Source organism: Miniopterus schreibersii (assembly GCF_964146895.1).
Source record: "Miniopterus schreibersii genome assembly, chromosome: 4".
Classification (NCBI taxonomy): Eukaryota; Metazoa; Chordata; class Mammalia; order Chiroptera; family Miniopteridae; genus Miniopterus; species Miniopterus schreibersii.
The window spans coordinates 61,000,807-61,025,106 of record NC_138105.1 but is presented as its reverse complement, the minus strand read 5'-3'; the positions used below and the strand labels follow the sequence as shown (position 1 = coordinate 61,025,106).

Here is a 24,300-nt window from a genome sequence, read left to right as displayed (position 1 = left end):
TAGTTTACATTTTGAGCTATCAGCCTTTTGGGAAGATAAAATGACAGAAAATAGAGATTACTATAATTTACTTTTAGCACTAAGAGCCTAGCAGACCTATCAAGACATAATTTTACTCAAAATCAGATTTTCTGCAAAGGCTTGCACCTAAGCCCCTTTAGAGTTGCATTATGCCAGGTCACAGTCATCTTTTCCTTTTGTAGAATTCTAGGGTCTTAATCAGGTATTTCCAAAAACACTTAATCAGATTTAGGACATGAGAAACATTTTTGGTCTGCCTTACACCCCCCATTAGCCTTTCTCTATACTGAAGCTGATGGCTTTCCAGCTGAGAGAGTACTGTTGCGGCCCCCGAGTGGGTTCAGTGGAAGACTGCTCCCCTGGCCTCCTGCGTGCTTGATGTTTTCAGACATGGCTCCCCTTTTATTCAGCAGTGCTGCAGTCAATCAGTCACTAGAGAATTTATTCAGGAATCAACCCATTGCTTGAATATCCAGGGGTCTACTTGAGCATATATTCAAAGGATGCCACCTCTAATCTATCCTTTCATTAGGCCAGGTAACCAAAAGTATGTCTTAAGAGCCACTTTTATCTCCACTTAGTTTTGTATCACTCTTTCATGGAACACAGTATAAATACATCATAAAATGCCTTTCTGTTTCATTTGTAGAGTTTGTCCATGTTGTTTCGTAATATGAATGTGAACTAGGTTATTCAACTTCTCTTCCTCAGCCACGTGACCAAGCCTGCTCTCTCAGAACGGCAGGTCCTTAGGGAAAATTTCCAAAGTAGGTGGTTTACTTGTATTATTTCTCTTGTAAGAGTTGATTTTTTTTTTTTTTAATTCACTGTCTTATTGAGAATCAGTTGCAGACTTCATAGTAAAAACTTGATTTTTTTTTTTTTCTTAGGGAAATATAAAATGGTTCAACTGCTTTTAGAATTAGGAATGGTGAGCGTAATCTCTGATCAGCAAATCTAAAATAGATGTAAAAATACCCTTATCTTTTGTTGTGGGTGGAAATTACAAGAGAGAAACGGGAAGGGTAAGAGGCAGGAGGGACAGAGAAATAATTAAAATACGTACTAAATTCCAGAACGGCAAATGCTTGCTGATGTACTAATCTTCCTCCCTCCACCCCTCCCTCCCTCCTTTTCTTCCTCTAAAATAAAAGTAAACCCAGAGACACCTTTTATTTTAAGTAAATAATGTTTTAATTCCATCTAAAATTTGGAATGGTTGATTCTCTTAAATTCCTTACTCCCTTAAAAAGAGGACAGTCACCATATTACTTTGGAGAATGCAGGTCAACTGGGGAGGAAACGGAGTGGTATCTCTATCTTGAGGCCTTTTAGGATACTATAAACTACCCGAGTCTTTAAAGCTGGGGTACAGTTCTGCTACTGTGAGATACGGGTGGGATCATATTTGGCTTTTGCCCTAGGCCTGGATAAATGTAAGCGTCGGGCTGATCTGAGCTCAGGCTGCTTGCCTGCTGCTGGTCACTCCTGCATCTGGCATGGCCCTCAGCCTGGGAAGAGGCTCTGGGGCTGCAGGGATGATCACAAGGTAACAAAGGCTGGGTCATTAAAATTTTGTTTTATTTCTGTTTTCAAAAAAGTAATACATCCCATGGAACAAACTTCAAAAAGTAAAAACAGAATATTTAAAAGATAAATTGTAGCATATTATACACCTTAGCCTGCCCATTGATCCCCCCACCTCATGAACAGTGCACGTTGTAGATAGTTCTGCGTCTGTCTGTACTTACACAGTTCCTCATTCTTTGTAATGGGTGCATATTATTCCACAGTATAGAGTATTTTATGCTAAAGGTTGGTGCCTTTTTTTTTTTTTTTTACAAGCAATCCTGAAAGAATGAGCAAAATGTAATGTAGGAGCTGATCTCTGATGAATCTCAATCTTCAATGTTAATGTTCCATCTTTTTATCAATATTTTATTCCCCTTAGAATCTTTTGTCTCCTCTTTACCCCCAACAGATAATAATTTAATAGATTGAAAGCCTGCTGATTTTAATGAAAGACAAATTGCCATCTATGTTTATATCTATAACGATTTCTCTTTCTTCTTAAAGGCCCATAGTTAGCCGTATCTCCTTCATTTCTCATGTAAAAAAAGAATCAACACAAGTTTCCTGTAAGGTTTGTAACAATATATTTCATTTTGATCAGGAGCTTCCATTTCAAAATAAAGTCATAATTCCTTTTTCATGAAAGAACAGCAACAAGAAAGCGCATAGATCTGACCTTACCCTGCAGCAGCCTGCTTTGTAGTGCTGACGGGGGGGGGGGGGGGGGGGGGGTTGGTGCTGGCCCGGAACAGATTGCACGGGGAGGCCTGGCCGTCAGGCTCGGCTGAGCCCGGGGCCTGATCATTCATCACTGTCAGAGGGCCGGGTGGAGGGAAGGAGGCGTCGCTGGCCGTTCCTGCCGTCGCCTGACTGAGGCTGGGGCGCCTCTGCAGCCTCGGTGGCGGTGCGCGGGCTCTGCCCCCTGCCCAGGCCGCTGACAGGTTCCCGTGCTTTGCAGGGCTCTGTGCACCTTTCTGTGTGGTGTACACAACCGTTTGTGTAAAGCAGGTTTAGCGGTATTAGGGGCACACAGTTAGGCTCCAGAGTGCTAGCAACACTGATGATAGGATGAGAAAATACCTCTGTGGGCCTCATGCCTTAAATACGTCCGCAGGCCTGGGATACTGCACAACACCGGGTACTTTAATGTGGCAGAACTGACATCGGCGGACGCTGGACAGAACGCGGATAACTCTGCTTCATCCACGTGTAAGGGACTAAGCAGGGCAAGCCGGGGAGCCCGGCTCCCCACGAGTCTCTGAAGGGCCACGTTTTTCAAAACAATACTAAGAAGTATGATTTCTGTGTGATCCTTTATAAACATGTTTAACATTCACCTAAAATATCCCAAATATGCTTAGGGTCAATAGGAAACACGTACCTTGGAATAAAAGGCAATCATTTTGATTCACAGCCGAATTTTCAGTACAACTGTCCTCAACACTGTTACTCAGACTGCCATGAAGATTTTATTTCTTAAGAGAATTTGATTTTAAAAGGAATTTCTATTCTCAAGTATGTCTAATTTTGGTAGTCATTAGGAATTACATGTAAGAGGGGTGCAGGCAGATTTCATAAAAGTCAGATGGAAATTTTCCATCAATTAATATTATGTGCTTATCAGAGATGCCTAAGTTAGACATGGCTCTTAAATGTGGTAATTAGCACCGTTGTATTACGAAGGTGAATGTGGAATTCTCCCAAAGCGAAATGAGCAATGATGGAATGCTTTTATTGGGCTAACGCCACGTGAATCGGGAACTCAGGCTAGCCTGGTACCAGTGCGGTAACAGGTGGGGTAGAGCTGTAGGCAGGGCTGCCGACGCAGGAGCCTTGCTTGGGTGTCCTGATTAGTAGCCCTGAAGAGTGGGGCAGGGTCATAGCTGGTTGAAGGATGAAGAGAAGGCATTTTCTTACCATCTTTGTGTCCCCAGCAGTAAGCCCAGTGTAGGGCACATAGCTGGTGTTCAAGAACTACTTTCTGAACTATGATGTTATTTGGGCAAAATGTGGATCCCTGTGTCTTCATTTACTGGGGCAGATATGCACCCCTCTGCCCCCCCAGACCCTCTCTCAACTTTCATTCACCTTCCCTCACACACCTGCCTACCTGTGACTTCATAAGCTCATGAACCCTACCGAAGTCTGGAACAGGGCCTGAGCCGGCCCTCATCAGACTGGATTTAATAGGCCGGCCATATAGCTGGTTTGAGTTAATTTGGAAATCCCTGAAGCTCCAGCGCTGTCACCCGGGGCAGGGTCTTAAGGAGCAAGCAGTAGAGTCCAGGGTACCGAACCCCAGAAAGAAAAAGGGCCCTGTGCTGAGTCCTTATGTGACCAAGCAGGAAATAGTCTGCTCATTGGCTATTTTCATTTAAGAGAGTTTCAATGCTTTCTCTTGCTCTTTCTGTTAAACAAACAAACAGAGGAATGGGCCTCATAGGAAAACATTTGGATTTTTACAACTTGAAAATATACCTGATAGAACCTAGGCTTCTTCTTTTTCAAGTTTGATTTGTAGTTTCCCTTTTTCTTTTTATAGTTGACTGATTATCAAAGAAATATTTGCTTTAAAATTTGGAAGCACATACAAGTGTAAAGAATGAAGAAAAATCACCCGTCACTTCCTTAGCAGAGAGAGGCGGCTGCTATTACGTTTTTGCCGTTTCCTTCATGTCGTTTTTCTGTGCCTTTGTTCTTAATTGGGTGGGATACTGGGTACTTTTTTTTTTTTCTTTTCCCCACTCAACTCTGTATTATTACTATTTCCTGATGCATGAAATAAACCTTGTTAGGACCACACTTTTAAAATTACTGTGCTAAAAAATGACTATGTAATATTCCACCTTAGGACTGTGTCACTTCATTATCCCCCTCCTGTTGGGTCATTTAGGTGGTTTATAGTTTTACACTGTTGTCAACAATTCTGTTGTAAACGTCTTTGGATAGCTCTGCCTTAGTTCCGATTATCCGCTAAGGCACATACCCGTACTCGGAATTCCTAGGCCCAGGACTTGCTGGTTGTTACCTTCCTGCTGCGGGGCCAGGTTGCTTTCCAGCTACACCCTCCCGCCCCCGCCCCCGCCCCCTGCGTGGTGTGTGAGAGCCCGTCTCCCGCACCCGCATCCGTATCCAGCATCAGTTGTGTAAGTTTTGCCATTTTCATGAATTGGAAATAGTATCTCCTTGTGTGGGTGAGCGCCTATTCATGTATTTTTTGTTACTTCCATATTTGAAGTTTTCCTGCCCTTTCTCCGTGGCGGTGGAATCGCCTCTCGTGCTGCGCTGCGGAGGCCTCCCCGGCAGCGGGCACAGCCAGCTCCCAGGCTGGTTCTCAGGGCGCTGGCTCACCCCCTGCACTCTCACTGTAGGCACCCCTGTGGCCACTGTCCCTCCCTACCCAGGGCTGTCTTGTGGCCTCACGGGACACAGGGACACAGTAGGCTCATTCTCCTAGGAACAGAACGGGGCTTGTGTATGGGGGCGTGTGCTCTTGGCCTTGCTGTTCCAGGTTCACCCTCACGCTTGTGGTCTGTGCACGGAGCAGAGCTCTGAAAATACAGCAGGAATATCATGAAGAATAAAAAGGCCTGATGATTACATGATGCTTCATCCTTTTAATCTTAACCCTCACCCAAGGATATGTTTTTATTGATTTAGAGAGAGAGAGAGAAACATCGATGTGAGAGAGAAACTGATCGGTTGCCTCCCGTACATTCCCTGACCGGGAATCAAACCCACAGCCTTTTGGTGTCTGGGATGACGCTCCAGCCAGCTGAGCCACCTGGCCAGGGCAGTGCTTTATTCTTTTAAAACATATTCCCATGTTCATAGCCTCACTCTTTGAGCTGGAAATCTTCCCTTAGTGTTCTCTAACAAGTTTGTTGATTAAATGCATCACCTTGTGTGTAGAGTTATCTTTGCTCCCATAACTCAAAATGGAATTGCCAGTGGATATGAGCCAAAGACCCTGCCCATAAGCATTGGCTTGTGCCTCTCCTGACCTCCAGGCTAGGCTGGGGTTTAGCCATGGCCTTGTTCTGCCCCATCCTGCTCTGACTTCATTCCGTGACCTTCACCTTGTGGCTTCAGGCTCTTCTGCAGAGGGATGCTGGGAGGTTCAGGGGTTGCCTGAGTTGTGATGTTGGCTCCTTTACTGGCCAAGAGATGCATTTTAGGTTTGCTGTACCTGGAGCAAAGGGAGAAGGGACAGCGGTGGTCGTGGGTGGGATTAATTGGAGGGGGGACAGCAGTCAGAGCATAAGGATAAAACCCTGAATGATATATGACTTTTTTGGAGCTGCAGTCTTAAACTGTTCTCATCTAATTTTTCTGTTTTGTCCATAGCATATCTTTTGTTTTGGGGGCAGCCCCCACTTACATACAGTGAGGGCTGGCCTTTGCTTTCTCCATGAGCTTTGAGAGGAATGCTCGCCTCGGGCACCCACAGCAGTTGGGGACATTTTGTCTCATTCTCACCATTGCCTTTACTGGGGAGTCTTTTTGCCTCTCCTCACCACAAGTGCCATCTGCCTCTAGTCGTGTACCTTATCCATCAGTAAGAAGGACTCAGACCTCCTCAGACACAGGGTGGGTGGAGAGCAGATTCATTCGGCCCTCAGGCTGAGTAATATCCTCCCAGCAACTTGCCCACCACCATGCAACCTCCCACCCTTCCCCTCCTCACATACAGAGCACAGGATTGGGGGCAAAGCTCACTCTGGGTTGAATTTCACCTTGAACACCATAGCCCCAAATGGTAGGAACTGTAAGGACAAAAGCAATACAGAACCAAGGTACCTCCGGCAGAGCTGCCTAGAAGCATCATTACCTGTTCTGTCCCAGTGTACCTGCCCCATAGTTGAGTGACCGGGTGACAGGTGCGTCCTCAGGACTCCTGTTCTCCCTTCTTTACAGAGCAGCTCTTGCAGTCATCACATCATTCTCACAACGCTGTGGAGGGCACCTTGGCCGGCCAGGGATCAGAGTGCTTGGCCAGTGTGGCTGAGGTCCCTCTGCTGGAGACGGGAGAGGCTGGTCCAAAGCTAGGGCCCTGGGCCAAATATGAACCCCACTTAGTTCCAGTCTAGGTTGTACCTTGAGACACCAGAAGTGTGTGACCTGGAGAAAGAGCCACCAAGAAACAGACAATGGTGGCGACTGTGACACCATATTTTTTGGGGGGGCTTGACAGGTTTTTATTGTCATTTTAGTAATATAAACACACTTTTACTTCAGTCCCAAACTGAACCTAATCACTGATAAGCTTCATAGCAGCATGAATGACTGATAGTAACAATGACAACTATGGGCTGGGTTTTTATGGGGTTAGTAACATGACTGGGAGGGGCTTGCACTGCTGGCTGACCTGCAGCCCTGAGGCTTTATTTAGTCTGATACAAGGCTATACCAGTCCCGGGATGATTCTGGGTCCAGCAGCTAACCAGAACTCCCAGGACAACAGTAGCACTTCCTAGAATCTCCAATTAGGTAGTGTCACCATGGTCACCCAGACTGGAGGAGACTGGATCTACAGGAGAATTTTGAGGGCCTGAGAACCCACCCCCCCAGTCCCCTGCTTCCTTGCCATTTACCTGCCTGATCCCCCCTAGAAGATAATAATTTTAGCTATCTCAGTTTGAGTACAGGACAAGGAGCTAATCACTGATTGGGTTATGTGTGAATTTACATTATTAAAGGTTCATTTTTCAAGCAAGAAAACAGTTATAAAGTTTGAAGTGCATTAGATATTCACAAAACAAAGCAAAAAATCATGTCAGTATCATCTTCTAAAGCTTCTGAACATGTCCCTCAAATCTCCTTCAAAATCTCTCCAAGAGCTGACTTTGACCCAAACTTGCTCTAATTAACCTTGCTGCCCCTAAGCACCGGGCTTTCAAGATAAATGAAAATCTATTCCTTGTCCTCATGTACCCTTGACTGAGGACACGTCTGGCCGTCATCAGAGGTTGTCCTCCTGGAGCATGTGGCTTTGGAATGTGTCCCCATGGAGCAGGGGCAGGGACATCTGCCGGATCAGCCAGATTGGAGGCATCCACCCTGCTGTGGCCAGGAAGCAGATGTCCCTGTCAGAAAGCCCCTCCTGTCTCCATTTCATGCCCTGCTGGTAATCAATAGTTAGTACCCAATCAATGAGTGACTTTTTTGTTTAGTCAGTGTGATTGCTTCCATGGTGAAATGTGCAACCAATTATGAAAAAAAATTATAAATGCTCATTAGGTTCCCAGGTTAGTCCTCCCCACCCCAAATCTTATTTGTCCTATATAATGTGTTTAAAGGATCTCTGGTTCTTTGGCTCCCAAACACTAGCCTCAGCAGAGTTTCAATGGGAAAGTGCCCTTAGAAGTTCAACCTTGGTTTCCAGGAATAGAACTGCAACTGTTTCGTTTTTAAGAACTCACCATTCCCTCATCATGGAATAGAAAGTAGGGCTCAGATTTCCTCCCATTCTTTCATCCCTAAAGCTATCTATAGAGTTTTGGGCCTGTCTTCTTATTGTAATTTATCATGTAGAAATGGGAAGGAAAATGGCTTCTTTCTTTGTACTGTCTTTCTGTATAATTCACTTAGACCAGGAATGACAAGATGATTTAAGCACACGAGAGATTCTGTGGGGTGCTAAGTGGAGAAAAGATTTTGTGATGGCATTTGGGGACAGAGAAAGCATGCCGTGATGTCTGTCATGGGCATGAGCGCAGAGGAGAGGTAAATAAGTGCCATGTATTTGTCATTCCTGATTCAGGTCTTGTGAAAAATCAAGTTCACAGAGAGATGATAATTCTAGTCTAATAGTTGTCTTTACTATGTGCCAGGCACTGTTCTAAGTGCTTCATGGATGTTAACTCATTTAATCCTCAGAGCAACCCATAAGGTTGTTACCAATGAGGAAACTTACAAATGAGGAAACTGAGGCACAAAGAGGTTAAGTGACTAAGCTAGGGAATGGGAAGCTGAGATTCCAAGTCCGCCAGCCTTCTTCCAGAGCCCATGTCCTTAGCTGCTGAAACTGTGCTATCTTCTGTTGGCTAAGGCTGTGTCTTGGCTCTCCAGGGACTGATGTAAGACTCACCTGCAGTTCAGAAGAAAATGTAAAATCGAGTTTACAGACCCTGTTATTTTGGGGCCTTGGGCTGTAGAATAAAAGATAAGACAAGGTCTAGGGTAGCCTTAGCAGTGAGGAGAGCTGCATTTGAACTCCCGCCTTCCTCTCCAGTTCAAGTAGCATTTCTAGTCTCTCCACCTCCACCAGCATTGCTGCCTGCACAGCTGAGAGCAGGTGAATGGGAAGGGAAGGGGGCTGGACATTTACGGAGTGGAATAGAGGAGTCCCTTTGTCTCCAGGCCACGTGGATGGGGAAACTTTGAGTGGCCATTTTTAATGATCATTTTTATATGAGGGACACATGTACATATAAAGAGAGAGATATTTTTAGTGTATGAAATGATATAGCCTTCATAATGGCCAGAGAGACTTTTTAGAACTGTTTATGTCTTCCTTTATCAGTTAAAACTATGTATTAAATACTATTCTGTGTCCCATGCTGTGCTAGGATTGTGGATATGGTGAGCCAAAAGAGACACGAGCCCTGCCCCCCCTGAGCTTACCGTCTTCTCTTCCAAATAGTGACTAAGTATAAGGTGCAGCTCTGGTGAGTGCTGCAGAAAAAGGCCCTTCGCCCCAGGAGAGCAGCGTGGGACTGAGGGTCGAGGTGGCCAGAGCACCTGGGCCTCGCGGGCTGGGTTAGCCTTTCCGCTTAGCCTCAGCGCAGCGAGCAGCTGTAGGGAGGGGTGGGGAGTTTGTGTCATATAATCGGAACTTCTTTCTTTTGAAGGTAGTGTGACTATGGGAAGAATGAACTGGGGGTAGTGGTGTGGAGACCCTTGGAGGAGCCCCGGCAAAGAGGAGGGGCGAGGATGAGGGACCCCGCAGGCTCAGAAGGCAGGGTCAGCTCGCGCTGGCGTGGAGAGGGAGAGGGAGGACGGGGGACAGGGAAGGGGCTGGCCACCCTGTTCCCAGAGATTGGGCTGCTGGAAGGAGGTCAAGTTTGGAGAGGAAGGTCATCTTGTGTTGGAGGTGCTTTTGAGCACCTCCCAGTGGAGATGTCAAACACGCTACACTTTATTGTAAACGTGTATGTACTGGATTATAAATAAGGCCTGATGGACTATCCTGGGAAACCAAGTATTGGGCAAATTTTTTTAAATCTATAATTTGTTGATTTTTAAAAAATCCAAGCAAACATACTCTCATTTAGAAAATAAGAATCAAACAATGACCAAGGAAATTAATAAAGGTAAATGTCTTACATGATTCCCCCCGTTATTTTCATTTTTGCATGCTTCTCTGGCAGTCTTTTCCCATAAGCATTCATATTTTAATTAGTTGTCATTATAACCTACATCCAGTGTGTAATAGGATTGTTTTCACTTACCATTATCGCAAATATTTTTCCATGTTCCTATATATCTTTCAAATGCTGTATTTAAAATATGAAGCATGATATGTCATGCTTTTGATAAATCATGGATTATAACTTTTGAAGCAATTTCTCTGTTTTGGGTATTTAGTTGATATTAGGTTTCATTATTAGAAGTAGTAGTACTTCAATAAGTATTGTTGTGCATATCACCTTTTCCCTTCTTGCATTTTTCTTATGTTGAGTTCTTCTGAGTGGGATCAGTGGGTCAGTGTTTGAATGGGCGTACAGCTCTTGATGTGTTAAAGGAAGACGTTTTAGAACCACGGGCAGGGCTGTGGAGTACTCACCATAGAACAGAACTGTGACCTCCACATGGGGCGTCATCACATTTCTTTGGATTCAGGGACCAGTGGTCCTAACCATATGAGTGAGCGCTTGACAAATCCCATGTCACCTGACTTTGCACCTCGTATCTGCTAATTGTGCCTATTAGTGCCTAGAGATTACTGTAGGGCTTGCTCTCTTGTTCTCCTGGCCTGACTCCTTCCCTCCTCCCAGGTTTTCTCTTCTTAGGATAGTGCCGTAAATACTTAGGAACCAGTGGAAGCCCCTGAACTAATGGTATCCCAAAGGGATCCTCAAAACTGGACTGAACTTCAGAAGCCTTCAGGCTCTAAAAGACTGCAGTGGTGTTGCGGAGGCTGCCTAGGGCTCCTGTGGGTTTGGATGGGGTTCTCAAGATGTTCCATGACCCACTCCCTGCCTGCCAATCTGTCTTTCATTGCCATTGCTTCTCCTCATATCACCTCTAGTATGCCCAGACTAGACTCTGTTCTGGCCCAGGGTGACGCCTTGGTTGCATCTACTCCTGGCTCTCACTAAAGTTGCTTCCACACCCTCCACCTTTCCAAACCGGCCTCTCCTTTAATACTCTACACTAGTTGCAATTCCTCCAGGTCCCTGGCTCTGATGTCCCAACTGACTGTCCCTCTTCTGTGATCTCTTACAGTACCTTTAGTCCCTGTTCCTGGACTTAGCACATAATTGTAAGCTTTCTGGTAAAGTCCGCTTTAGAATTTTTTACTCTCATGCGGGGCTGGGAAAATGTCATACTTTCCCCCTGACCCCTCAGAGCCTAGCTTTAGTGCTGAATCCTTTGCCAGAGCTCAAGAAATCTGATGTGACCCATTACATGCAAATGTGTGGCTGTGTGATGCAGCGTGAAAGCATTCTAGCCATTTGTCTCTTACGCGTTTCCAACATAAATGCCCATATTCAGAAGTTGCTGAGGACAGCATTAAAATACTCACAGATGGGCCATATGCAGATATTCTTTATCAGGTTGCAGTTTGGGGGTTATGGGAACAAATTAATGCTGGAAAACCATACCCTGGTCACTTTTTGTTCCTAAGTCCTTGATATGCACTAGGGTGGGAAGGGTGATTGGTGGAGGGGACCAGAGTGGGTGAAGAGCAGGAGCAGGCACTAGAGTGTCTGTCTGGTCTAAAAGAAGGTGAGTATCTTTGGCTCCCGGGAATAGTACTTGAACTGTAGTGAAATGATGTGTTCTTGAAAAATTGGTCTCAGTGTGACCCTGCTGTCTTTATGACTCACTTTATTGATTGGGTCAAGGTTCTGATCATCGGGAGTCTTCAGGGGAAGCCCCCCCAGGTCACCCTGGAAGCCAGAGCTTTGCTTGTTCTCCAGGGGATGGCCTGGCGCAGTGGGGACCCTCCGGCTGGGAGTCAGGAGATTCCAGGCTGAGCTGGCTCTGCCTCCACCCGCTGTGCAGCTCTGCTTAAGGTCGGGCCTCAGCACACTCATTTGAAAATGACATGCCTGCACTAGACCATCTCTCGGCTCTTCTGTAACAGATTAAAACAAAATCATTGAAACTCTCTTAAGAGGGTAAGCTTTGGTGCCATTTCTAACTAAAAATGAGAAGTAGGCCCTTTGACACATTTAATGACATGTGTTAACATGTGTGTAGAACTTTACACTTAACTTGCATTTCTTTCTTTCTTTCTCTTTTTTTTATAGCCAAACATCATGTCAATGGCAACAGAACAGTTGAACCTTTCCCAGAGGGAACACAGATGGCTGTATTTGGTAAGATATCAACTCTGAAAGAAAACCCAAATTGTGTACAAAGACTAGTGCCAACTTTTGAGTTTTAGCAAGTGTCCTCGGGGCTTCAAAATCTGGGCTCTTCTAGATATTTACAAATCATCGGAGCCAACCCCCCCCCCCAAAAAACCCCCAACCTACTGAGTTCTTAGCATTTCTGGGATCAGAAAACTTTATTCTATAGAACTTAATATGCTTTTTTTTCCTCACCTGGCAGACCAAATATCAAACTGGGTATTTGTTACTTCTTATGTCCACACTGTGGATTATTAACCTGATAATTTAGGGCTTGAGTTTATCTTTCAGGGGAGGGATTTTTTTCTCCCACATTGATACATAATTTTGTTAAAGACTGGGTGCGATTCAAGTAGCTTTGAGTTGTTATTTCACAAAAATCAATCTAGTTGAATGACCACTGTCTCCTGCATTATGAATTGAGCATATTCCTTAAGAGAAAACATCAATTACAATGTTTAAAGCAGAATAAAATCTAATCCCTGAGTATATGCAGGGGTGGGCAAAAGTAGGTTTACAGTAGTGAGTACACAACAGGTGGACAGGTTGACGAGGGCCAGTGACATGGCCACCACATCACCAGACCTCTCACCCCAATGGGCTTCTTCTTTTGGTGTGTTGTCAAAGATAAAGCCTTTTCACATACTGTAGGTGATATGTTCACTGCGTAAGAGAAGCATGTCAAGAAATTGATGACAATAAAGAACTCTGTGACAAAGTATGCTTGACTGTAGCAAGTAGACTACAAGAATGTGTAAATAATGAAGGCTGGCAACCTGAGCGCTTACGAGATTGTACCTAAGTGCACTGTGCCATCGTGACATTTTTCTGAGTTAATAAAGCTATTGTAATAATCATAACCTGCATGTCTTTTTCCACGTGAACAGCTATAAACCTGCTTTGCCCACCCCTGTATTTACAATGTGCAGTTCTGCGGCTGAACAGCACTTCTCTGTTAGATTCCAAACCTTTTGGCGGGGAGATCCTTTGTAATTCATGATTTCTCACCTCCATATCTGATGTCACCTAAACTTCAGAATGCGTCCACATCTGGCACTTCCTCCCTCCTCCCTTCCCCCTCCCATTCCTCTCCTCCTTCCCGGTCTTCTTTGTATTCACTCCCTTTCTGCCCTCTTTTTCTCCTCCGGCCCTCCTCTTTTCTCCAACGATGTCCTGGGACCCATCCCTTATCACCCTCTCAGGGGTTGCCATCTCTGTTCTCTGGATTTTTGTTTCTTCTGGTTCTTTCCCCTCAGACTTTAGGCAGGTTCTGTGCCCTGTTCCATCCTAAAACCCGCAGTCCCAGACTTCACTGCCTCCTCTGGCTTCCTCCTACCCTGCTCTGGATGGCAGTTTCCTGTAAGGGCTTTTGTTGTTTAACTACTCTAAGCATTGAAGTTTCTTTGTGCTGGAAATTAGTCTCAAGACAACCCATCTCTAAATTAGCATATTCAGGATAAAATTTTTTCCTTACTCCCAGAGATGGAACCAGAATTAGTCATTGGTGATGATTAACAGTTGAAGAGTTATGAGACAGAGCTCCTTCTGCCTAGGTGTGTGTAAATCTTCCTCTGCATGGGCTATCACCTTTCAGAATATACTGATCAGTGGTGAGGAATTAGTATGATCAGAAATTTAAGTGGAGGGTTTGATTTTTGTAGAAAAAAGTGTAATGGACACTCTAAAAATGTGTGCCAAGTATTTGTTAACTTTCCTCTGAGCAGTGATGTGCAAGTGATGCCATTTTACCTGAGTTGTAGGCCTGGCACAGTGTCGTTACCAGGGGACACAAATGTCACATCAATATTCAAAGGATTCTTTTGATGATTATTTTTGTCCTTTAGATATTTCAATACTGAGACATGTTAGAAAATAGGTTTCATGTCATATTGGAAAATGTAAAATAAGACTGACCTATCTTAGCAGGTTTCCCTCTGTTGTGATACTGGAAAACTTTGTTCCTGAAGGACAGTCCTAGTTCCAGGCATTGTTTGGCCACAGAATTGGAAATATCTGTGAATAAAGCTCTATGATGAGATTATTATTATTATTATTGTCATCATCACAGGTTTGATTTATAATGGCTTTCTGCCAGATTCTAACCCAAGGCCTTCATTGTTTGACTTTGGGCAAGCAATTCCTGCTCTCTAAGCCTCAGTACTTTCACCTGTAGATTGAGAAGGCTGATGGGGTACTTTGAGACCCTTCCCTTTGCTTCTACATTTTACATGTTCAGGACCAAAGGGTCATCCTGCAGCAGACAGCCCCTGAGAAGCCCACTGTGAAGGGCCAAAGGGTGTGGTTTTAAAAGAGATGAGTCATGTGCATAATTTGTATAAGTGCAGAATTGTACAGATTGTAAAATAGAATATCTTTTGATATGTAAGAATTTTTACATTATTAAAACTGCAGTTTGGCTCTTCCAGATGCTTAAATTAAGGCCCCTATTTTGGTCAAGTATATAAAAGCATTTTATGTTAATGTGGTTTTTTAAAAAATATTTTTCTTGATTTTTTTAGAGAGAGAGGAAGAGAGAGAGAGAGAAAGAAACATTGATGAAACACCAGCTGCCTCCTACACACCCCCTTTTGGGGATTGAGCCCAAAACCTGGGCATGTGCCCTGACTGGAAATCAAACTAGCAACCCCTTGGTGCACAGGACGATGCCCAACCAACTGAGCCACACAACCCAGGGCTTTATGTTAATGTTTTAAAAACTGTTCTCACTTAAATTACTTGCCCACCTGGTATCCTGTAGGGGAGTGAGGGAGCGGTTGGTTTTTGGGGTGGGCTTCTCTCATTCTGGGTTGTTTATAGGTATATGCAATAGGCCAAACTAAGTATAGCGCTTAGCTCTTTGGCATTTAATCTTCCCAGCACCTTGGAGGCTGGCAGGATTATGTAATCCCCTGCTCAGAAAGGTCATATCATTTACCTCAGGCCACTGAGCCAGTGAGATGGTAGAGCTGGAATTGTAGCCCAAGTCTGACTGACCCTGAAGTCCACATTCTTTTGACCAGGTCCCCTGACTCTTGGCACAGGTTGAAGAAGCCCTGGAGAGTCTGGAAGATTCACAAGTGCCTTTTAGCTAGATCCATGCACAAAAGTGTGATTTCCAGCCAAGCCAATTTGGCATATTGATTTGTGAATTTCTATGTGCTCCCAGAGTGCTCTGAAGGACTCTTGAGACTCAGCTTTTGCTGGGACAATACTGCTTGGAGTGACGTCTCCTACTATTTATTTTTCCCAATTTGACTTTAGTAGCATGTACTAAGGTAGAGGAGAGTGTCTTACATATACTTGACTGTAGTTCACCGAAGCAGCAATAGCATTTTCTGCTTGTCCAAACCCATTCTTCTCTCTCCGAGGTCTTAATATTTTATGCCAAAACTATACCACTGGTTTCAATTTTGTTATCTATTGGTTAATCATTCGAATGTACCTTGCTGTCTAAATAGGAGCTTTTAAATTTAATCCACTCTAAAAGCGGCCACTGAACTGCCATTAGGCATTTAGGTTGGAGCGGATAATGTGGGAAGGACAGGGCGAGGGCCAGGGCACACTCGGTTGTGAAAAATACATGAATGTGTGACTGTGTCAAGTGAGTAGAGAGTATATAGATGGTTCCCTCATTTCTGGCATATAATCTTCACAGATTAGTTTTAAACTAAGACGTGCATCTTTTCAGATTTTCTTTGCGGCCCACTGATTAGCCCTTGTCTCGTTTTTCTGCGACCACAGTTCTTCAGCTTCGTTGCTGCTCTCTCCCTTGCACTTGAGGACAGTGATAATGAAAGTAATAGGCTCTGCTCCCCCATGGGTTTCTCCTTGTCTGTGTGTGATGCTCTCTTTCAAGTCAGTGGGAGCCCCTTTTTCATCAGCGAGAGAAGCGGAACGGAACATTTTGCAATTACTTACTGCCTTTGTTCCTGGAAGCCGAGAGGCCCTATGGCTAACACCCTTTCATCCTACACCAGCCCAGTGAAGTGGGCATTGCTGTGCTCCTTTAGAGGCAGAGAAACTGAGTCACCCAAAGATGAAAGAAACCCGGTCAAGTAGAGGGAACGCTTTCTCAGGCAGGAGGACATTCGCATTGCATCTGCTGTCATGCTGTGCCCGACTTAGAAAGGTCGCTCGGCTCTCAGTACCTTAACGAATGTGACATCCCGTTGGCAGCGGGCCACTCCGTCCACGCGGACAACACAAGCTGCAGCCTCTCTGTGGTGGTGGTTCTTAAGCACGGAGCAGCTTTCCATTTTATTAAAAATGTCCCATGGTCAAGAAGATTTATCATTTCAAAATAAAGTAAAAGCTTATTAATTGAGAAGAGTGCAGGGAAGTTTGGGGTTGGGATTCCAGTCTTAATTTGTGAAGACTTTTAGTACAGTTTTAAAAAGTGAAATACAGGTTTTTAAAACTTTAAAGTATGGTACTTGACCAGAAAATGTATCATCCAAAGTAGGGTACTTTGGAGAGTGAAAAGAGTGCTGTTAAAAATTATATTAAAATAATGAGGATTTCAGACAACTGGGATATCATGTCATCCTATAATGAGAATGTATATTATAAAATATTGTGCAAAGAGTAATAAATACACATTGAGTAAAGCTGAAATAGAAAAGTAATGAAAATTAGATTTATAAAATGAAGTAAAAAAGTGAAAAATTACAATACAATAGACTTTCATTATATATAATATGGAATCAATACCAGTATTTATACTAACTTCCAAGATTTTGCTCAGTATATATTGTTATATTCTTTTTCAATGACTTGAAATTAAAAATTAAGTCATACTTATAAAAACATAGCACTTTAATAAGAAACGGGGAATTGATCTGATTATACTCTTGCAACTTTAACATTGTACTAATACTGTCCAGTGATGTAAGTTAATGAATACTCCATCATTAGAGGTATTCAAATGGTGGGTCATTCCTAACCATTTGGGAAGTGGGACTAAATAGCCTTTAAGACCTTTTCTTCTCAATAAGTGAGAATTTATTCTGTTTCAGAATGTTAAACCTTTTTGAAAAAATTACTTCTTACTCTAAATTCTTAGATCCTATCAGTTAGAAACCCACATCTAGGCTGTTTGGTGAGAGGCAAGATTCTGCCGTGAGAGATCATCATGTTTAGGAATTGATACCAAAGGACATCAGCAGAAGCACCTCAGTGAATTCTTAGGGTTGTCATGGGTTTTTCAGCTTCCAGGAGCCTGAGAGCAATGGCTCTGTGAACTCAAATCCCTGAAAAACCTGCTTTCTCTGTCAGGTTTTCTTAGGGCTCTCCAAACAAGAAGGAGCAAAGGACAGCCCAAGACATCATGAAAATGTGCTGATGATCTTGTCACACACGTCTGTTTATAGCCAAGGTGCCAAGAATTTGCTAGACTCTTTCTTGAATAGCTTTGTCAAGGACTGATCCCAGAGCAGGGGCCAGTGGCTGTCAGAGGCCCATACACAGAGCTCTCTCTGGGAATCACCTTTGCACCCCAAAGGAGAATGAGCTCAGTGTCTGTAAGATGAACCGATCGTAAGACACCTCCCCCCGGCAACTTGAATTGGAGGTGATTTTTGAAACAGCCACAGTTATTTTGTCTGCCAGCCAAGAAAACAGCATTGAAAGCAGCAGGCAATATGTCAGACTTCAAAGGAAAATATATTGGTGTCTCATTGGCTTGAATCCAACATTATGTTGGTAAATAATCGAATCCCGGTGTGGCATATTTCTCCCTGAACCTTGACTGAAAACTATTGAAGACCATTCTGTGAGCTGTGGAGTGGCAGTCACTCATTCTAGGAAAAAGGCCAGAAAGAATGACTTTAAAATGTGTTTATAATTAACCGAACAATCTACATTCACAAGCCTGTTATAACAGCAGGCTGCTAACTGATGCAAACTTCTTAAGTGACGAGGTACTTGGGGAAACAAAAATAGGCCTTCCTCCCATGGTAAGCTGAAGCACCTTCAAGGGACAATAATTGGTCATTTGCAGCCATGTATTATTTTATATATCTTTTCCATGTATGTGATGATCTCAATATTTTCTTTTGGAGCGTGGAGAGGTCAGATAATAGGGGAAGGAAGGGGGAAGAGACCTTTCGAAGCCTGTGTTGAAAATCTCTTTTGGTTTGTATGGCATTGCCTGGGCTGGTGGCGCCCACCTGGTCCTGGAGGGCACAGTGGGAGTCAGAGAGGGTGCCCTGGTGTGGGGAGGAGGAGCGAGAGCCGGGGAATATATTTAGAGGCTGGAGGCTGGAATGTGGGTGGGGATTTCTGTGTTTAGAGAACAGAACTAAACCCATTGTAGAAAGGAGTGAGTCAAATGTTTGATACAGTAATATTTCCCTCGTTTAGAGATCATGTACCCATCAGCCTCAGCCTTGTAGAACACATGTAAGACCCAGAAAATAAGCCCTCTGTTCCCCCCAAAAATGTTGTGGAGAAGTCCTCAAGAATTCAGAATTCACAGAGGTCATTGCAGTCAGATGAACGTCGGTGCGTGACTTCAGACAAGTTTGTTCCCACTCTAAGCCCCATTCCTCATCTGTACAATGAGGGGAACAGTGTTTACCTCACAGGGTTGTTGTCAGAATGTCATAGTGTCATCAAAGCATTTAGGGTAGGTGTGACAGAGAGTGCTGTCAGGCCTCAGGCACTTCTCACAGTGCCCGCCTGTGTGTTGCTCCTGGGGACACCTGCTCTCCCTAGTTAGAGCTGGCTGTGACCAAGGCCTCAAGTGAGTGACCCCAATATTAGTCCGTTCCATTTGACGCCCAATCTCTCCTGCATTAGACCTGATAAGTCCTTTAACTCAGGGATTTTGATGGATAACAGACAGCATTAGCTGAGAATGGATCTAATAGTGGCTGGGTGCTCCCCAGCCCTTGTTTAATTTGTTGTTAGGCCCACTCTCATCACTGGTCTAAATTAAATTAGACTCTTTCCTTCTGAATCGGTATGGAGCTCTCAGAAATGCCATTATTTCTCTTTTGGCCTCAACTATAGAGTTGGTGAGTTTTAGCTAATTTGTTTCACTGTTAGTTGTATACAGTGACTATCTATTTGACCAACTTTTTAAAAAGTTTTGAAAATGAGAAAGATTTATTTTATTTTACAGATATGCCAGAAATTCCTTAAATTTCTACAGAGAAAATATGCTCAATAGGCTGTGCAGGAGAAACAGTCATATTTCCACTGCTTCTCTATTAATTAACATTTTTTAACAAAAACTAAAAAGTTAATTGTTATTCAATTTAACTCAACTAGCATTTTTAATAAAAGTACTGAGCCTCATAAAATGAAATAAAGGAAAATTAAAATATATACAACACATGGCAAAATAACATTTTTTAGATTTAGGAGGTGAATATTAGACCAGAGAAAAATATGAGAAATGAAATACAAAAAGCACATGCCATGATTCAATATAATTTATAAAAGTTGGCCACAAATTTGCCTCTGTATTTCCTGGCAGCAATGTAAAGATCAGTTAGTTGTGTGATTGGTTTCAGTTTTTAAAATCCTGGTAAAATATACATAGTATAAAACTTACCATTTAACCATTTTTAAATGTACAGTTCAGTGGCATTAAGTACCTTCACCTTGTTCTGCAACCATCACCGCCATCCATTTCCTGAACTTCTTTATCTTTCCCAACTGAAATTCTGTACCTTTTAAATAATAACTCTCCCTTTCCCCTCCCCCCAGCCCTAGGCAACCACCATTCTCCCTTCCATCTCTATGAGTTTACTACTCTGGGTATCTTAAATGGAATCATTCAATAGTTACCCTTTTGTGACTGGCTTATTTCACTTAGCATAATGTCCTCCAGGTTTATCCATGTGTGGGATGTGTCAGAATTTCATTCCTGCTTTAAAGCTAATATTCCACTGAGTGCAGATACCACATTTTGTTTATCCAGTCATCTATTAATGGACATGCTGTTGCTTCTACCTTTTGGCTATTGTGAATAATACTGCTATAAATGTGTGTACATATGTCTCTCTGAGACCCTGCTTTTAATTCTTTTGGCTGTAGACCCAGAAATGGAATCACTGGATCATATGGTAATTCTGTTTCAGTTTTTGAGGAACTGCCATACCATTTTCCACAATGGCTGAACCACACTGTACATTCCCATCAGCAAAGCACAGAGGTTCCAGTTTCTCCACATCCTTGCCAACATTTGCTATTTCGTTTGTTAATAGCCATCCTAATGGGTGTGAGGTGGTGATAGGTTTCAGTTTTAACGATACTGAAAATCAACATGCTTGGGGGAATCATACAATTGCCTGATTCTACAACCCAAAATAACTTTTTTCAAGGCTGTTTATGAGGAGGACCCTGAGTCATGTAAGACAGTGAACAGCGTGGCTACAATAATCTTAGAGCGAGCAGCATGACATTTGTGAGCTGTTGGTGATGCTTTTCTTCTCTTTGGGCTCCTGACATTCACCAGGGACAGTTTGGTTCACACACCCTGAACCACAGTGCACTTATCTGGCAGGTGGCCCTGGCTTAACCCAGAAGTTACTTGTCTTGCATCTAAAACAGTCAATGGATTAGTTATCTTTTAGGAAATTTGCTACCAATGTTATTTTTCTCAGTGGATTTTAAAATATATTTATTTTTTAGTTCTTTATTGTGAAAAATTTCAAACATTAATAAAAACGGAGAGGCTAATATAATGAAGCCTCACTCACTCAGCTTCAACAATGATCAGTTAGGGTCGAATATGTTTCATCCGTATTTCCACTCACTCTCCTTCACCCCATGTTATTTCAAAGCAAATCTGAAATATAATATAATTTCAACCATGAACATTTTGGTAGATATCCCCCAAAGAACAGTTTTTTAGAAAGCATACCACAATCCTATTATTGTACCTAAAAAAATAGTTTCTTGATATCACCTAATATCCTGTGAGTCCATATTTCCACTGTAGTCTTATAAATGTTTTTTTCAAATTATTTGTTTGAATCAGGATCCAAATAGAGTCCATACATTGCTATTGGTTGATATAAATATTCAATCTCTTTTAATCTATATATTCATCTCTTTTTTTTCCTTTGCAATTTATTTAAGAAATTAGGTGATTTATTCTACAGTTTCCTTTAGTCGTGATCGAATGATCGTGTCCTTCAGGCCTCTGTATTTTCTGCAAACTGGGAGTTGGAAGCCTGATCAGAATCCATAGGTGTAAACCATTCAAGACGCATTTAATAATCAGTTTTCTCTGTTTTGGTGAAGTTTTCAGTCCTTAATGGTCATTGCCTAGATCTATTATTTTATTAGAGGCTGCAAGATGATGATATTTTAATTCTAGCATTTCCCTGTATTTATGAACTGGAATATTTCTATAAAAAGAAACTTCCATTTTATCAACTATTTGGTTACCTTGACATCTAGTTTGATTAGGAAAGCACCTTCATTTCCCCCCATATTTACCATTTGCTCCATGGGTCTGAACATGGGTTAAATGTATATTCATAACTCAGAAGCATATGTAAGTATATTTGCTTAAGTCAAAAGTGATTTAACAAGTGATGAAAACCTCTTTAGTTTAACTGAATCACCATTGTCATTGGGCATTTAGCCAAATTATTGATATTTGTAACCATTTGGTCAAATGCTTGAAAATATAATCACAGTAGACAGATTGCCTCAACAGATTTGGGTAAAACGAAGAAGTGGCACATAGGTGGCAGAAGGTTATGTGTGAGGCAAAGCTGGATCTGAGGAGCAGCCATGCTCTCTCCTGCTCTTGCCCCAGGTCTTGTGACCAGGGCACATGCTGCCATGTGAGTCCTGGTCCTGAACCTCAGTGGCCACAATAAAAAAGCCAGCTCCAGAGAGGACCTGAGGGGTAGAGACCATCTTGCTGCTAGATGTGGAATGATTTAAAAATATTGAAATGATGGAAATGGATAAGCAGCCAAGTAATGGCAAAGCCTCCCCAGGAATGTTGCCTGCCTCAAAGACCAACAGTTGGGCTGCTTCACCTGCGGTGCTTTTTCATGCTCGGGCTTCATATTGTGAACCAGTTAGAGGGTAGCAGGAGATATATTTATCAGAGTGCATTTTCTATACTCTGCCCTCCAGTTTTCACAGACAGAGTAGGTAACACTCTCTGCAGTTCTCACTGCCAAACATTGTGGGATTTAAGAAGGGGGACTATTTACTGAGTCACTTACTTTTTTTCTTAAATCTCATTTTATTTTTATTATCATCTCATGTATGTTTTTTATAAGTTGTCTCAAATTCTTCCTTTGGAATGATATTGTGCATAAAGTAAACAAAAGTTAAATAATTTTCAGGAATGAAATTTCTTGGGTCTAATACAATATACAGTTATTTTTGAGGGCAATCAAAATCCAGCAGTGCCAGTTCTGTTTTTCTAGGGATAAATGGAGATGTTATCACTGAAACCCTAGGAAGGTGGGATTAGGTTGAAGCAACATATTTAATCCATGCTGAGAAACAGTTGTTTAGCCCAGCATACTTTTGGCCAAAGTAGCATGAACAGTGATGAAAGACTCTGTGAACTTTTCCTAAATTCTATAGAATTTACTGTCTGCAAAACTCCTGATGTCCATATATATACCAGGAGCTATTACACAAAACACCTTTCATCTTCCTCTTGTGTCAACAGCGCCCCAGGACTTAGACAAAGCTTTATCATTGACCAAGACCAAGTTTCGTTATTGAGCCCGATGACATTGGGATCAGTAGTGGTTCTTGGCAGATGGATGTCTTTCTGGTGTAGTTCCTACCATATATTCTTCCAAGTCTCAGCTGTAATTCCAAGACTTATGATAATATGGAGAGAATGCAGGATATTTCATCATAGACCTTGTGATGAGCAAACTCAGAAAGATATTTTTGAAATATGCTTACCATAAGATGAGTGAAAACATCCTCATATGTGACATTCCAGAATCAAGCTTACTCAGGAATCCATGCTGTTTCTTTTGTGGGAAAAGTAAAGTGCACATTTCTGATCTCTCTTAAAAACCCCCATGAGATCTTTTGAATCTCAAGCATCTTTCTATGTCATGACCCCTTTTCTGGTTTCTTAATTTCCATACTGTTGTCCCTTGTCAGGTCAAGATGAAAATGTCTCCAGTGGAAGCCTGCATCCATCTTGCTTATAACACCCATGTGTTCATTTAGTTCTTGGGAGAATTTATTGTCACCCTCTTTTCCACCAGGCTTTCTCTTCCTCGGTAAAGGACCTTTGGGTGGCACTGACATTTGCATTGGGAAGAGTGGAAGAGTTTGTAGTCACTTCAAAGGGAACATTAATGGGGGAGGGTTTGGGGAAAGTCGTTTGGGAAAATTTGAAGAATCTGATGACACTAGGAGCTTAGAGAAAGAACTGCCTGAGGAGCTAATGAACTGTCACGAAGGCATGGGAACTGCTCCCTAGCATTCCTTTCTTTTGCCTGAGTAAATTGTGATTGGTCAGATGTCCTTTGGTCAGATCTTACCCAAACAGCTTTGTAGTGGAAATGTGAAAGGGAGATACAAGATGGAAAATGCCCCATTGGCCTGGATTCAGCATCTAGCTGTGCTTTTTCACCTGTAAAAAATAAGGGCTGGATTCCCAAGCAAATAGTCTGTGTTTTAGGCCTGGTACCGGTACATAGGTCTTCAGTGACACATAACAAACAGCTGAATGACAAATAGCTTTTCAGTTGTTCTTAATGCATTGGTAACTGGACTAAAAATTTTGTCCCTGTTTTTTCTTCCATGTAGGACATTTTTAATCTATCTAGCAATGAAGTGTCTATAAAAATACCACCACCACCACTAACAATCAACTTTTATATCTGTGAAGTAATTTTCACATTATAAAATATTTTCATATATATATACTTTCATTTGTTCTTTGTTTTTAGCTCTAAGATGAGAAAACTGAGGCTCAGAGAGATTAAACGACTTTAGGGCCAGGCTACTAGTTAATGGTAGAATTGGGTCTAGTACTCAGATAATGTATTCAAGTATTAATCAAATTGTTCACTTATTGCAGCAGGAGACAAACAGAAAACCCTCTCCCCCTCAAGGAATTTACACTCTATTGAGGTAGGACAGTAAATAAGATGACTATGTAAAGTAT

The 24,300-nt window shown here is 42.6% G+C and overlaps 1 protein-coding gene across 4 annotated transcripts in view; it reads left to right on the top strand.

The window, feature by feature from the left end:
* MSRA (methionine sulfoxide reductase A) overlaps nt 1-24,300 on the top strand; it is a 323,213-nt gene that overhangs the window by 115,959 nt on the left and 182,954 nt on the right. For all 4 annotated transcript variants that reach the window (XM_081135847.1, XM_081135849.1, XM_081135848.1 and 1 more), the window contains exon 2: nt 12,075-12,143. In XM_081135847.1, coding sequence (XP_080991973.1) covers nt 12,075-12,143 — 69 coding nt within the window. The remainder of the gene's footprint in view (nt 1-12,074; nt 12,144-24,300) is intronic.